The sequence below is a fragment of the Xiphophorus couchianus genome, chromosome 4, assembly GCF_001444195.1.
Source record: "Xiphophorus couchianus chromosome 4, X_couchianus-1.0, whole genome shotgun sequence".
Classification (NCBI taxonomy): Eukaryota; Metazoa; Chordata; class Actinopteri; order Cyprinodontiformes; family Poeciliidae; genus Xiphophorus; species Xiphophorus couchianus.
The window spans coordinates 33,004,514-33,018,667 of record NC_040231.1 but is presented as its reverse complement, the minus strand read 5'-3'; the positions used below and the strand labels follow the sequence as shown (position 1 = coordinate 33,018,667).

The window sequence follows — 14,154 nt, the reverse complement described above, 5'->3', positions numbered from 1 at the left end:
TATTCTAAGAGCTTTTTCTTTCGCGACATTCTTCAATATGCTTTTTTTTTAAAGAATTAGTTTCGACACATATAAGGATAAATCTTCAGTGTAAATCAGCTCTTCATCCAATAACCTGTTTTTTTGTCACTCTGAATTCTGAAACTTCCCAAATTATAAAAATCACTTTCACCATAAAAGTTTCAGAAGTCGTCAGAACGGAGATCCTTACCACAAAAAGTTCCATTTCTAGAAAGATTTTTTTTATTAAAGGTCAAAACACCATAACTACCATCAACATGACAAGTTGATTTGAATATAATAATCCATAACGCTTTATCAGCAGATAAAAGCAGTGAGGAGCCTGAAAGGAATAATTTAGATAAAAAGATTTGTGCAAAGTCAAACTAGATTAGTACTGAGAACACATTGTAGTGTTACAAACAGAATGCAACACCTCCTAGAAAACATTTTGCCAGTGATCTTTTCAAATCTGTAATCAAGACAGTAACGCCAATAAATGGGAATGAGAACTAAAAAGCAGATGAACTTCCTAGAATTAATCAGCCAGAGTGAAAGTCAGTAGAAAAAGATTCCAAAGTCGCCCTTTCTATTCCATTTGAACTGATTCCCCTGAACAGAAACAAAGATCTGGTGCTCCATCAGATCCTGGACCGCTCGGCTGCAGGACACTTCCTTGCTTCTACTCAGCTGACGACCGAACTGCCACTTCCTGCCGGCGGCAGCAGCAGCATCACCGTCGCTGCTGTTGGTTCCCGCTGACTCCAGCTGGGAGGCACCAGAGTCTGACTTTGCTGCTGATGGCTCTGGAAGAGCCTCCTGCTGCTGGTCGTCAGCGCTTTGCACTGCTGGGTCTTCTGGGGACAAACAGAAGAACTATAGATGAGCTAACTACTGATTCTACCAAGACAACCATCAGAGCATCGAGCACAATGAGAGCTGCTGACCTTCACCCTCACAGGACTGGACCCTCTGCTCCTCTCCAGTACCCGGTTTAACCAGAATCACACCGTAGTCCTCATTGTTGTGGATGATATTGTTTTCCATGGTGATGGATGGCATCCCATCTAGCTCATTGGCAAAGTCCTGCATGTCCACACACACACACACATTATATGGATCATACTTTTGAAAAGAAACATTTATATTAGAAAGCAGAGATTCAGTGTTACAGAAAGAAAACCTATCAGTCTAACGTAGAATACCAAATGCCTCAGAAATAAGAGATCGTGTGAAAAAGCGCCACCTTCTGGAAAAATGCAGAAAAGTTACATGACCTAAAACTGAAATAACTGTTGTACTCAGGACTCCTCAAGTGGCACCTTTTGCTATTCATTAATGAGTTAATCAATAAAAATATAAACCTTACACTTGTTAGAGGTGCAAGGTTAGAAGGATTTTAGCTTTAGCTGCAGATGCATCCTTTGCTACAAATAATGAAATGTTCACTAAATGAATGCTGCTGCTGCATTTTAGGAAATATGTATTTTTTTATTATTTTTTTTTATAAAAGTAATTTTGTTTAGTTGCATATTTTAATGCATTTCTAATACTGCATAAAAGGCTTAAATGGTAAAAAGAAAATCCTATTAATCGATAGAATAATAAATTACTAAAATAATCATTAGTCGCAGCTCTATTATCAATAAACGCTGAAGGAAAATGATTAATCCTAATCTCTGAAAGAATATGTGAGAAATATAGAACCATGGAATTCCTCGGTGAAGCCCCCCCACCCCCCTTCTTCAAACCAGGTAAATCGATGTCAAACGTTTGTGCAGCAAAGATTTTCGCTTGTGCCTCTATCATTTTAAAGATATCAAGAAATGTTTCCAGAGGTCATGAAAGGTCAACCAGGCCCCCACTTTTACAAAATCAAGATGACCGTTAAACTTTCATTAATATCTTCAAAGCCAAAGCAACATAAACGAAAAATTTTGCTGCACAAACGTTTGACACCAATTTTGTCTGATTTGAAGGAGTTGAGGGGGCAACTTCACTCAGGTCCATGGTATTTGTGGGGTTTTTTCTGAATGTGTTCTAGTTTAAATTATTCATTTATGAGTAAACACATATACACACGCCCTCACACACTTACACACACCCCCACACACTTTGGTCAACACCATCTGCAAAAACTATTAACAGCACATCTCAACAGGTTGCAGGATTTTGTTTGTATAAGAAAGATTTTTTCTTTTAGGCTGAAAGTCGGCGGGAGTTGTGACGCCTCACCTTGATCAGGACTCCATCCTTACAGTGATGGATGCTATTACTGACCAGACTGGAAATGCTGCCAGGATAAATCTCCACACCTGCCCCCTGAACAGACACATGACTGACATCATCAAGATCAGCCAATCATCAAACAGCAAAAGACAGAGTCTGTGACATGGAAGCCATCTGTTTAACAAAGACAAGCAGGACCAGAGGGGCTTCCTGTGTGATCGGTGTGTGCTGCCCAAACCTTGGAGCCATACAGGTCACACATGTTCATGGTGAAGCGGGCAGATGTCTGCACAATCACGCCGGTAGTGTCACACTGCAGCACGCAGTTCTCCATGTTCAGAGTGCCTTGACGTACACCTGGTCATCAATCGACAAGAAGATTCAGGACTTTAAACAACACAGGGGTCCAGGTAAATGACACGACAGATTACTGCTGATGGAAAATCCACTTTTTTAGTTTTGATGTTTGTTTTGCAGAAAATGATCAGACTAATCAGACTAATTGAAGTACAATACTGATAGGCAGGATATTACATATTTTAAATTTTCAGTGCTACCATTTACACTGGAACAGTAACCAGCTAATGTTAGGTGGATTAGCTAATATCTATTAGCTGGTAAATTAATCAGGCCATCTGCTGGAGTAGCAACTCATCTGTTTGAACTTATGTAGCTCATTGTTCATCCACTATAGCTATAAAACAGCATCAACTTTATAAGAGTTACTGAAACATGCTCTGTCATATTTCACTTGTAAACAAAGGAAAAGTGTGGTATTTGCCTTTCAGTAGACTGGTTAGACTGGTACTGTGAGGTAATGGCTGAGGAAAATAGTTTCCTCAGAAATGACTTCAAACTGGTGAGGAGTTTATTCCTGTTCTGAATGCTAAGTGGATTTCTGGATTCGAATGTTTTCAAACAACAATTTGTACTGCTGTACAATAAATTAAGAGATTTACAGAAAACATTGACACCAATTTAGTTGTACTTCTAAAACAAAGATTCTGTTCCAATCACATTGTGGTCATTGTTTGCATTGTAGCAATTTTCATGAAAACTGTATTGACAAATTTTGCACTGAAGTTCCAAGATTGTCTATAATCTTAAACAAACTGGAGTAGTAGCTTGAAAATGACCAACTCACACAGAATGCCTTCAACAGCATCATGCTGGATGAACTTGATGTTGGACACTCTGACATCGGCTCCTGTGGACTCCACAAATGAGTCGCCTTTGTGTTGGTTTTCAATCACAACTTCATCAGGGTATCCAAAGCCTGGTACACAAACCAAGAGATCTGTTAACACCCAACAGCCCTCTGAATGTTTAACATGTCTCAGGAGACACTGGCAGCGGTCTTCCTGCAGCAAGTTGACCAACACATCTACTGTCAACCACTGGAACCTCTTCACATTTGGCCACATTCCAACAACACAGTGGAAGGAAACTGAAAGATACAGTTCATTTACATCCTCCAACCCCTTTACACTGATGCCAATAAATAATATCCTGTGAAACCAACTGTCTTCAGAAATCACCTCTAATTTTTAAACGCCCAGGTGTGTCTAACAAACACACATGTGTTGCTTTATTATTATTGAACAGAACATTATTGAACAGACAGCAACATGAGGACCAACAAACACAGCAGCAGGTCAGGGAGAACGCTGTGGGTTCTAAAACAATATGCCAAGTAGAAATGAACCAATCCAATATCAATATCAATCCCAATATTGAAAAATTCTAAATCAGGTATTGTTGAAAATGTGCCCAATCCATAAGGACAGATTTATTCAGTCTTACTCTATTCTTTTTTTTTTTTTTTTTTTCCTCCGAAGAGTTTTTGCTGCGCTAGTGGCTCGTATTTTTTCGACAGTAGGCAGACAGGAAGGAGGGTGAGGAGAGGGGGGAAGACATGCGGTAAAGGTCGTCGGGACCAGGAGTCGAACCCGCGACGTCCGCGTCGAGGACTAAGGCCTCCAAACATGGGGCGTGCTAACCCCCTGCGCCACCACAGCACGCCCCCAGTCTTACTCTATTCTAAGCGACATCAAGCTTTATTATTTATTTGACATTATACTCAGAATTCCTAACAGCATTTCTCAGAACATCAGTGTTCACACCAACATGGAGCTGCTTCCTCTTAAGGGTACAATCGTCCAAAAAATGTGTTTCCATCCACACAATGTTTTCTTACCTTCAACAGTGATGGAGTCTGGTATGAAGATGGAGCTGCTGACTCTGTAAGTTCCTGGAAGAATGATGACCATGTCACCCTGATGACAGGAATCCACGGCTGACACTGGATCTCTATGGAACTGCAGAGATCATACGGTTCATCCTCCCAAAGCGGACAGACTGCCCTTGTGTGTGTGTGTGTGTGTGAGGATATCAGCAGAAACTGTTTAGCACAGAGATGGAGGGTTGATGATATGGGCTTTGCTTTGGCCTTTCTGTTGGCCAAAAACTAATCTGTAAACAAAGCATTCTACATTCAAAAGTGGGCTGATCTGCTCAAAAGCTAAACCATGGGACCAACTCATCAATATAATGACCTCAGAAAGGGCTAAAGTGATTCAATCAGACTAGTGATGATGAATTGACTACAGAAATCATCCTCTTAAAAAAAGCCATTTACTAAAGAAAGAGGATACTCTGTAATTAAGCCAAATCTTCTTCAAACCTTAAGCCAGAAATCATTAAGTGTCAGTTTTAGCATCTGAAAAAAAAATCTGTTAAACATCTTTTGCAATATAATTATTAATCTGCTAATCCAAAAACTCGCACCAGATCAGCCACACTGTGCTGATGTCCAGTCCAGCAGAAAGGACGGAGCTTTTCTCATGGTGATGTTAGAAGGATTTTTAGCTGCAGTTGCTTCCTTTACTGCAAATGATCGAGTGTTCTCGAAAGAAAAGCTGCTATGGCATTTTAGGCAATGAAATGTTTTCCGTCTTATTTAAAATTAATTAAATTAGTTATTTAACTGCAACTTTTAAAATTCCTTACATGTCACAAGGACACTATTATCTTCATGGACCTATTGACTAGCGGGTAAGTGTTTTCGAGTGAATTTAAGGGGTTACTGTATTCCTAATGTATAAAAAAGACTTAAGTGGTTAAATTAAAAAATCTGCAGAATGAAATTTTTTTTTAAATCTGATTAATCATTAAAATCCTCAACTACTAGAATAATTGTTAGCTGCAGCCCTAATCCCAACCACAGCTAATCTACAGCAGAATGAGTGAAGAAGTTGATTTAAATGGTCCAATCAGAAGTGAGCTGGGTCAACCTTCCTAAACTTCTTGTGTTTCAGGCAGAGCAGCTGACCCTGCTGCGCTGGCAGCATGTGTGTGCTCTCACCTGGATCTCTGTGTCGTCAGAGGAGCTGAGCGGCAGGAGGCGTGCAGTGAGGAGAGACTGCAGCTGGATGATGTTGCAGCTGGCCGTTACCACGTGAACCACCTTCACACTGGATGCTCTAAGCCCACGACTCTGCACACACTGCCGTCTGGAGCTGCCTTTGTAGGCCAGCACATACCTGGACAGGTGCAGAGGGAGGTCAGGGGTATGTTGTGTACAACGAGAGAGGGAGAGGGACAGACAGGGACAGCGAAGGACACACCTCAACAGGGGGTTTTCAATGATCTGCAGTTTGCGTTTAAATGTTTCCAGCTGGTCGTAGAGCTTCAGGCCCTCCACCATGGACACATTGTCTATCTCTGAGTCTGAGTCGGCGCTTAGCCCGCCACGCAGCTCTGAAAACTGCTGGAAGCACTGGGAGCAGCTCTGCAGCAGGGAATGGTACTCTGCCACCAGGCCAGCTGGGACTCTGTCTTCCAGGATGTCATAGTAGCTGCAAGAAGATATCAGCATCAACTAGAGCTGGGCAATAAATCAATAACAATATATACATGTGATCAATATCAACAGATAATATGTCTGATAGAATTTTTCATAATTTCACTGAACTCCAATCCAAAACCACACAGCACTCTGGGCAGAAGAAAGGCTAGGAATGACCAGCTAAGCAAAGTTGGTGGCATCAACTAACTAACTAACTAACTAACTAACTAACTAACTAACTAACTAACTAACTAACTAACTAACTAACTAACTAACTAACTAACTAACTAACTAACTAACTAACTAACTAACTAACTAACCTAGCAACAACCTGTTGATCAACATACACAGTAGCAGTTTGTCGTTTTGCTATGATGCCTCATAAAACTGAAAACTGTGGCTAAAACAGGAAAGGTCACATCACCAGTTTGGTCGTATATTTCAGATATTTAAAACAGAAAACTAATTATCCTTTTTGACTGATATGGAATGCTTATATCACGATATGTTTTTTAGTCATATTGTCCAGTTCGAGCATCAACCTTCACATTCCAGAAGTTCAAGTTCTGCTTACAGTCTGAGACGAGGCTCCACACAACGAACAAAGTAGTCAAAGTCATCGTTCTCATCTTCTTCATCCCACTGCCTCCAGATGTGTTTGTAGAAAAACCTGCAGACACGAGAAGACTCTTAGTATTGTTCTGCAGCATATCAGCCAGGTCTAATTCAGAGCACCCTACCTCAAGTGCTCAAGAGTGAGCGCCGTCTGGTCAAAGTCCCCCGACTCGTTGTAGAGCACCTGCAGCTCCAGCAGGGGGACTTTGTGCTGAGTCGCCTCCAGCAGAGAATTAAAGGATTCCTCTGTGATCTCACAGCTTCTGGTTTCACACTGCAGAGGCAGCACCAGCTTCACACACGCCTTGAGGTCATTCAGGTCCAGATCTTGCACCTGAACTCGCCAACAGAATCCCACCAACATGACTGTTAGCAACAAATGTGATGGAGGTGAAGCCATCTAAACGAGCTGCTCCTACCTCCACCACCACATCAAAGACAGCAGTGCTCCACAAAGCCAACCAGTCACACGGCTCCAGCGCCTTGTCCAGGTAGTCTGCTGTGAAGGCCTTCACCTCTGAGGGCTTACAGTCTCCTGGACACCAACAAACATGTGAATATTCCCAGAAACATGGCAGCCAGACTGTGTTGGTGGCAGAGTTACCCAGCATGTAGTCCTGATACGCCTTAAACCTCTCGTAGAACAGCAGACCGCCGGTCTGGAAGGTGTCGGGCAGACCGGAGCTTCCTCCTCCGTGCTGCTCACATCTCTGCAGCTGAGTCCCCGACTTCTCACTGCTGAAATGATCTGTGCCACTGTCGTCATCACTGTCCCCGTTTAGACTCAGGGCTGTGGAGGGCGAATCACATTCATTTCATTTTATTAATTTGTTTATTTAATTTATTTACAACTTAAAATGAGCATGTCACATGTACACATGCAAAAGTTTTGAATGAAGTGTAGTCTGAAGAAAAAAAAATATGTAGTCTACCCCTTCTCTCAAAAGTCATACTAAACATCAATCAACCATCCGTATTGATACATCTTCAATCTTTATGATCATCACTATGCTACCACAAAATATTGCAATAAGATTCTAAGTCTATATTTCCCACCCATATCAATATGACTTAAAGAAATTAGACTTTGCAATTTGCTGGCTTGAAATTGACCTCTATCTCTTTAAGAAACTCCTACTCTTTCCAACACTGCCATTCAGCTCATCATTACAACAATGCTCCTCAAATGAGATGTTTACAGCTGATCTTAGGAGCTTTGTAGCTAATATAATGAGCTCAGAAGATGTGCAGTTCCACCATGTGTTTGCTAATTGCTGCTGCTGCTAGTCTGGAGGAGCAGAGTGGGGAAATGTGGGAGTGGGCGCTCTGAGAGGCAGAAACTGAGCTTGGAGACTGCAGCTCCATGGAGGAGCTTTGTGGAAACAGGCGGTGCCTTGTGAGGGCAAACGATTAGGCACCTCTAAATGGCTACCAGGGGAAATTAGAGGATTTCTCAAACATGCATGAAAGAATAAAAGCGGCAATCCAAGTTCGTTTTTGATGAAGGAATAACATTATAAAAAGCTCAAATATAGTCACTTTTACAATCCCCTACAGTGTTAGAGGAGAGGTCAGCTGAACTGCTTGTCATCACAAACAACCAGAGCAGCCTGGACATTTTGCTCCTCCCCAAATCCAGAACAAACAGACTCAGAAACTCCTTAGTACTAAATGGCATGGGGGTGGGATCTGGGGGGGCAGAAGAGGTACAGGAGGACAGAAACAACCTGACAGTCAACATTACTGAATGAGCAATAGATCACATGACATGCAATAACCTGTGCACAAAATCTAGCAGTAGCAATCTAGTTCATATCTTCCCTTTGTTTTATTTATCTTCCTTTTCTATATTTTTATTGTACTTTTTACTTTTCATGCATTTCTTGTCAAAGCTGTATTTTTATGTCAGTTTCCTGCTGTTGGAAACTGAACTCCCCATAAGAACCTTAATGAGGGATTAAAAAAAGCTCTATCTAATCTACGGTAATCTCTAACCTTTAATGTGGAGGAAAGCATAACCAGGAGCTAATAAATGCTGCCATTTCAAGGTAGACAGAGTTTAAATAAGGATGGGAATATCAGTGAGTTGTTGTCTTCCTGCAGAAATACACACACAAAAAAAACACCTAATGAACTCCCTGTAGGACATGGTACAAAAGCAACACTATGAGTCTCTCTAGTTTTACTATTAATCCAATTTCCTCCAATGGATTTTCAATGTGTGAAAAATAATTCATCTGCTCTCTGTGACAACCCACTAATACTTTTTTTAAACGGGTGGACACAGCCGTTTTCTGATTCTTATTGAAGACAGATTCTGAGTACAACATAAAGCACCAGGGCCACAGGGAGCAGCAGTACAGTTTGATCTTGTGACAGAGGCATGTTGAATTTAATGTCCTTATAGTCAGTCAGTATAATGCCAAGAAATCAGCTAAAGTCTCAAAGATACAAACATATAAACACACAAATACTAATTTAACCGTCAAGACACGATAAGTTACGTTGACTCAGTCATGATGCCAGATAACATGACCGAATCTATTTAGCTGCTATTAGCTTGACACTCCTTTAGTCATCTTTACAGCAGAGGCTTGTACCCAAGTGATTTTAACCACTTCAGTGTCTGAAACAGTGACAGCTTTCCACAGACCTTGGGTTATATCCAACAGGCTGCGCCCCGCTCCAGGAAGACCTTCCTCTGTTTCTTCAGCTTTAACGGCAGAGTGCAAATCAACCACCACCATGTCCGACATGTCACTGACTATACACGCCGTTTCCTGGTTTTTCTGCTCCATGGATGCGCTAAAAACCCGTCTAATACAGTTCTTAAAGGTGTTCAAATCTTTTCTGATTTACAAACACTAGACTACCAGTAAAATCCACCCTGCTGCTTTCAAAATATCCCGGTCAGCGTTCTCTCTGCCAATCCGGAGCCTGAGCCAATCGTAACTCATAACACTGAGCATGCGCACAAAGCTCTCTTATGAATAAATATTTCTTCTCCATTTAAAAAAAACGGAACACACACCCAAAAAAGAAAAATATGTAAGTTTTATTGGTTACACTAAGAAGAACATAACACTATTAAAATGTTTTATAACATTAAAAATACACCCGGAAGTTAATCTCCAATGGTGTCAAAAGTCTGAAGTCACGTGTTTCCGGTGGATCAATTTTTCTTCCTGGTTTGATGTAGCGCACTGACTGTGAATGTTAGCTTCTTCTCTGACTACTGATCTTACAGCCAGCAGTCAGGTAAAATGTTGCAAAAATCATTTTTATAGTCTTGTAAGAATCAAGGTTTGAATTCTGTGAGTCCAAACCTGGGACTCACAGTGGGAATAAGACGCTAAATGTGTTAGCATTAGTATGCTAGCTGTACTTCCCGCACAATGCATTGAATTGAAGCTGTAGCTGTATACACGGCGGTGGTTTATTTTGGTCCAGCATACGGACTCTGTGATTATTAAACAGTGTAGCAATGATATGTGTGGGGCCAACTCTGTATTAACTGTAAGGAACAATCTGACATTTCAGAGTTGAGAGAAAAACATAGCCTGTAGGTTCTGCTAATTAATCTCTTTGCCTCTTAGCGTTTCATTTACACAAATATGTTAGAACCAAACTGCTTTTAAGAACAACTAATTTGTGGACTAATAAGAAAAATCTATATTTAAAAATTAACGTTCTGAAACTACCTATGTTAGAGAGATTAGAAATTAATATTTGTTCTATGTTTGGCCCATAATAGTTTGGTGTTGACATAAAATGGACCAATGATGAAGAAGTACAGTACATGTTTTTATTTCTGTTTTTATTTATCAACTGTTTTAGCTCTTTCTACTGTCCCCATCAGGTTTCTTGTTCAGTCAGGTCTCAGTGATGTTATGAAGATGTCTGATCACAGAAACATCAGAGACCACAAGGATGATGATGATGATGATGATGATGTGTTAGAGCTTTCAGCCAGCGATGAATCTGAGCCTGAAGAAGCACCAAGAGAGGCTCCGTTTGACCCAGAGCTGGATCACAGCGATGAAGACGGGGAGGTGATGACCTCTGTTTCACCTTCTGCTCCCGCAGCGCAGAGTTCTTTCAGCCTGAGCGGAGCGAGTTCAGGCTTCTCATTCCGCAGCCGCAGCATCTTTGACTGCCTGGACAGTGTAGAGAAGCGCTCTGTCACTCCGCGGAACCAAGGGAACTCAGCAGAAAGCAGGAAGACGAGCCACCCTCCTTCCACTTCTCCCATACCACAGAAGAAGAGAGGAGTCCCAGACTATCTGGTGCACCCCGAGCGATGGACACGCTACAGCCTGGAGGACGTAGCGGAGAGCAGCGATCAAGATAACAGGAGAGCAGCTCACCAGTTCCTGTCTGGTCTGCACCAGGAGGCAAAAAGTGATCCTCGCTGTGACGTCCAGGAGAGGATGCTCTTCTCCAGACCAAAGCGGCTCTCAAAAGAGCAGGTGGCTGTGCAGCTGCCACCTGATCTGCAGGAAAAGGAGAAGGAGTTACAGCTGAGTCACCTGGCTGATGAGGATGAGGGTAATGAAGGCAGAGAAAGAGCGGAGGTAAGAGATACAACAGAAAAATCAAAACAAGGAAAGAAAAATAAAGAGAAAAGCATGGGTGAACCTGTTGCTCTGGAAGAGGAGAAGAAGTTAGGTGAGTCCAAAGTTAACTTCACCTCCTTCAGGAAGACCACAGCAAAGAACTACAGAAGAAATTCTGGAGAAAAAGAAGACTGACTTCTGAATGGATGCAATACTAAATGATTTCTGACCTGTCAGACAGCAGTACTCCTTCTGAACAGAACTTCCATTTCATCCATTCATTTTTTTGGGTGGGACACGCATGATGGATTCATGAGATGATTTTACATTATTTAGAGGAAAACTAAGAATACTCATTTCTTGTTTTTCCAAATGAAGTAAAGCGTTAAGAAACGTCATTGTTTTAAGCTTCTGTAAGTGGTGTAGAGTAATTATACCAGATTTGACCTGTCCTTGTCCTAGTCCTAGTACTTAGAAAAAAGATTAAAAATGTTCTTTTTGTTTTTGTTTTTTTTTCAAAGTAGAATAAAAGTTCCATACTCCCCAAGCTGTGTTTTAAAAAGAAAATCTGTTTAGTGTACAACAACTCAATTCTCAAATGGAATGTTAGGAATCAGGTATCAACACCAGAACTGCTGCCAGATGTAGTTTACAGCCATGTTGTCTCAAAGGTTTTACAAATCATTCACATCTTTGAGCTTTTCTCCCGCAGATTGCCCAGAATGCTTCCAGTGAAAATGTTTGAGAGGCTTCTTCAGTGCTCAGTTAACTGAGAGTTATCAGCGTATCATCAGTGTAACTAGGCAACTCAAGAACTACTTCATTTTTACTTCAAAACTAGAGTCTTAATTTTACAAGATGAAGTTATGCTAACAGTCCTTCTCAGACAGGTTACCTCAGTATTACAAAGTCGTAAGTGAGTTCTCTGATTCTTCCTGCAGCAATAGTGGCAAAACAGGTTTGGTTATTACTGGTGTTACAAGGCATTTGTTTAATGAACTCCCTCTCCTGGGGCAGACGGATGCCTCACACTCAGGGTGTGCTGCTCTCATCACCTGCCTTTTAAATGTTCACCTGATACTCCACCAAAACGCTTGCAGAGATACAGATGTGAGTGTGAAGACAGACATACCTGGCTGTACAGCATCAGTGAGGATGAATACAAGATGAATTTTAAAATGGATCAGGAGACAAACTTGCAGAAGATGGCGGCATCAGTGTCATAGTTCTTCATCCCCCAGTCATCCACTGAGGCTGATATGATGAAACATGTTATGATTGAGTCAGTTTTGTGTTACTGAGTTTTCAATAAGATTGAAAAGTTCATTTAATTCAGTAAATGCATCACTAGGTGAAGCACATTAGATAGATCAAGTATACACAGACTGTTTTCCAGCTTTTATTCCTGTTAATGGTGTTTTATTTTGTTTATGGCTAATGAAAACATATTTAAAAGTTAGACCAAAAATGTTTTCTTACAGAAATGTGGGCTTAATTCAAAATATGTTTAATACCTGTTGTTCTTTACTCAAACAAGATTCATGGAAATTCTTTTTTTTTTTTAGTTTAATGAATATGACAGGTACTTCTAAAAAAAAACAAAGGAGTGATGTACGTGTCTCTAATTTGGTTGTTGCAGGCCCAACAAACTGAACAAATATAGCCTGACAGCCTGATATTTCTATTTAAAATATCCTTTTTTATTTAAACGTTATGTAATGTTATATTATTTTCAATTAGGGGTTTTTGTAATGTATGAGTTATATTCATCAAAATGACAAGAAATAAAGCCTTTAAACATTTTAATGTATGAATAATGGAACGCTTTCTGAAATGAGTGACAAAATGACTGAAACAAACAAAAAAAAAACAATATATTCTAATTTCTAGAGATACAAGTCTGTTTCAAATTCAGCACTGAGATGGAATGATACCAAAAACGAGGTTCTAGACCAATCACTGCTGATTCTAAAGCAAAGTCTCAGTGCTTCATGTAGTCTAAAAGGTGACTGGACGGCACAAGAGAAGCCATTTTTTCCAGAAACTTTAAATATTCTATGCCAGATCTTTCAGAATAGGTTTGGTCTTGTAATTATTGATCAGTCTACATTAATTTTATTCAAAAGTGGTTTGATCACTGCAGTTTTCAGGGCAGCTGGGAAAAAAATCCACAAAGGAAGGTAAATATTTACTATCTGCAATCTGGGCAACAAAGTTGAGAAAAATAGTGTGTAAGAAACTTATTGTGGTAATTTATTTTGATTCTACTGTTACAAAGAATCTCCTATAGAAGGGGAACTTTGTTCAGGTTTTCCTTACTTGTGTGTTTTAATGTCCCTGTTCATTTTTTAATGTCTATGAGAAAAGTTAACATTTTCATGTAAAAATCCAGACAAAGGTTTCAATAATAAAGTAGTTACATCATCTATAGGGTGAAGAGGAGTTAAGTGTCAGAATAACAGCTGTGGTCCACAATGTATCAGTTTCTGTCTAATGTTTGCATATCACTAGGACTCCTATCACTTCCCTTTTCCTTATTTGTTGAATTTATTGCAGAAGCTGTAAAAGGGAGGGATATTCTGCTCTTGACAGTCCAGGATCTGCCTCAGTGTAAACATTTGCTGAAAGAGCTTTTAAAGTGACATATTTGCTTTATACTGTAACTATTCATAAAGCTATATTAGTCTAAATAAAGGGATGTAACCTGCTGTGTTGTGATAAAGAACCTAAGCTTATTTACACAGTGTAGTGTTCTGTCTTTCTGGCTTCTTATTTAATTTATAGTTCCTTTTAAATCTTTTCCTTGTAATTTTTCTGATTATAGAAAATTACCAACTTGGATAGTTATTAATTATACTATGATTTAAAAAAAACAAACTCCAAGTTAAACTTAACCGATAACTGATG

The 14,154-nt window shown here is 40.2% G+C and overlaps 2 protein-coding genes across 5 annotated transcripts; one reads left to right on the top strand and one right to left on the bottom strand.

Moving 5' to 3' along the window:
- Positions 1-220: 220 nt before the first annotated feature.
- Positions 221-9,634, bottom strand: shcbp1 (SHC SH2-domain binding protein 1). Of its 2 annotated transcripts, none has more exons than XM_028015702.1 (13): positions 9,345-9,634; positions 7,296-7,481; positions 7,111-7,226; positions 6,817-7,025; positions 6,651-6,746; positions 5,856-6,086; positions 5,594-5,771; positions 4,427-4,547; positions 3,374-3,505; positions 2,468-2,586; positions 2,236-2,322; positions 948-1,086; positions 221-857 (listed from the first exon to the last, which is right to left on the bottom strand). In XM_028015702.1, the coding sequence occupies exons 1-13, from the start codon at positions 9,487-9,489 to the stop codon at positions 559-561; spliced, it is 2,058 nt and encodes a 685-aa protein (XP_027871503.1). In that variant the 5' UTR covers positions 9,490-9,634; the 3' UTR covers positions 221-558. The 2 variants fall into 2 exon arrangements, with proteins under 2 accessions (XP_027871503.1, XP_027871505.1); XM_028015704.1 differs by having other exon boundaries at positions 221-854.
- Positions 9,635-9,847: 213 nt separating this feature from the next.
- Positions 9,848-13,982, top strand: tssc4 (tumor suppressing subtransferable candidate 4). Of its 3 annotated transcripts, none has more exons than XM_028014405.1 (2): positions 9,848-9,949; positions 10,551-13,982. In XM_028014405.1, exon 2 carries the CDS (start codon positions 10,582-10,584, stop codon positions 11,440-11,442), a length of 861 nt encoding a protein of 286 aa, XP_027870206.1. In that variant the 5' UTR covers positions 9,848-9,949; positions 10,551-10,581; the 3' UTR covers positions 11,443-13,982. The 3 variants fall into 3 exon arrangements, with proteins under 3 accessions (XP_027870206.1, XP_027870205.1, XP_027870207.1); XM_028014404.1 differs by having other exon boundaries at positions 9,851-9,949; positions 10,564-13,982; XM_028014406.1 differs by having other exon boundaries at positions 9,859-9,949; positions 10,568-13,982.
- The last annotated feature ends 172 nt before the right edge of the window (positions 13,983-14,154 follow it).

Bases quoted from the DNA above. Each gene is read 5' to 3' on its own strand.
- shcbp1 (XM_028015702.1), bottom strand. From the start codon at position 9,489: ATGGAGCAGAAAAACCAGGAAACGGCGTGTATAGTCAGTGACATGTCG. The intron at 6,747-6,816 runs GTAGGGTGCTCT...TCGTGTCTGCAG, and splicing joins CTCACTCTTGAGCACTTGAG to GTTTTTCTACAAACACATCT. The intron at 858-947 runs GTCAGCAGCTCT...GTTTGTCCCCAG, and splicing joins CCAGTCCTGTGAGGGTGAAG to AAGACCCAGCAGTGCAAAGC.
- tssc4 (XM_028014404.1), top strand. From the start codon at position 9,905: ATGTTAGCTTCTTCTCTGACTACTGATCTTACAGCCAGCAGTCAG. The intron at 9,950-10,563 runs GTAAAATGTTGC...TTTCTTGTTCAG, and splicing joins ATCTTACAGCCAGCAGTCAG to TCAGGTCTCAGTGATGTTAT.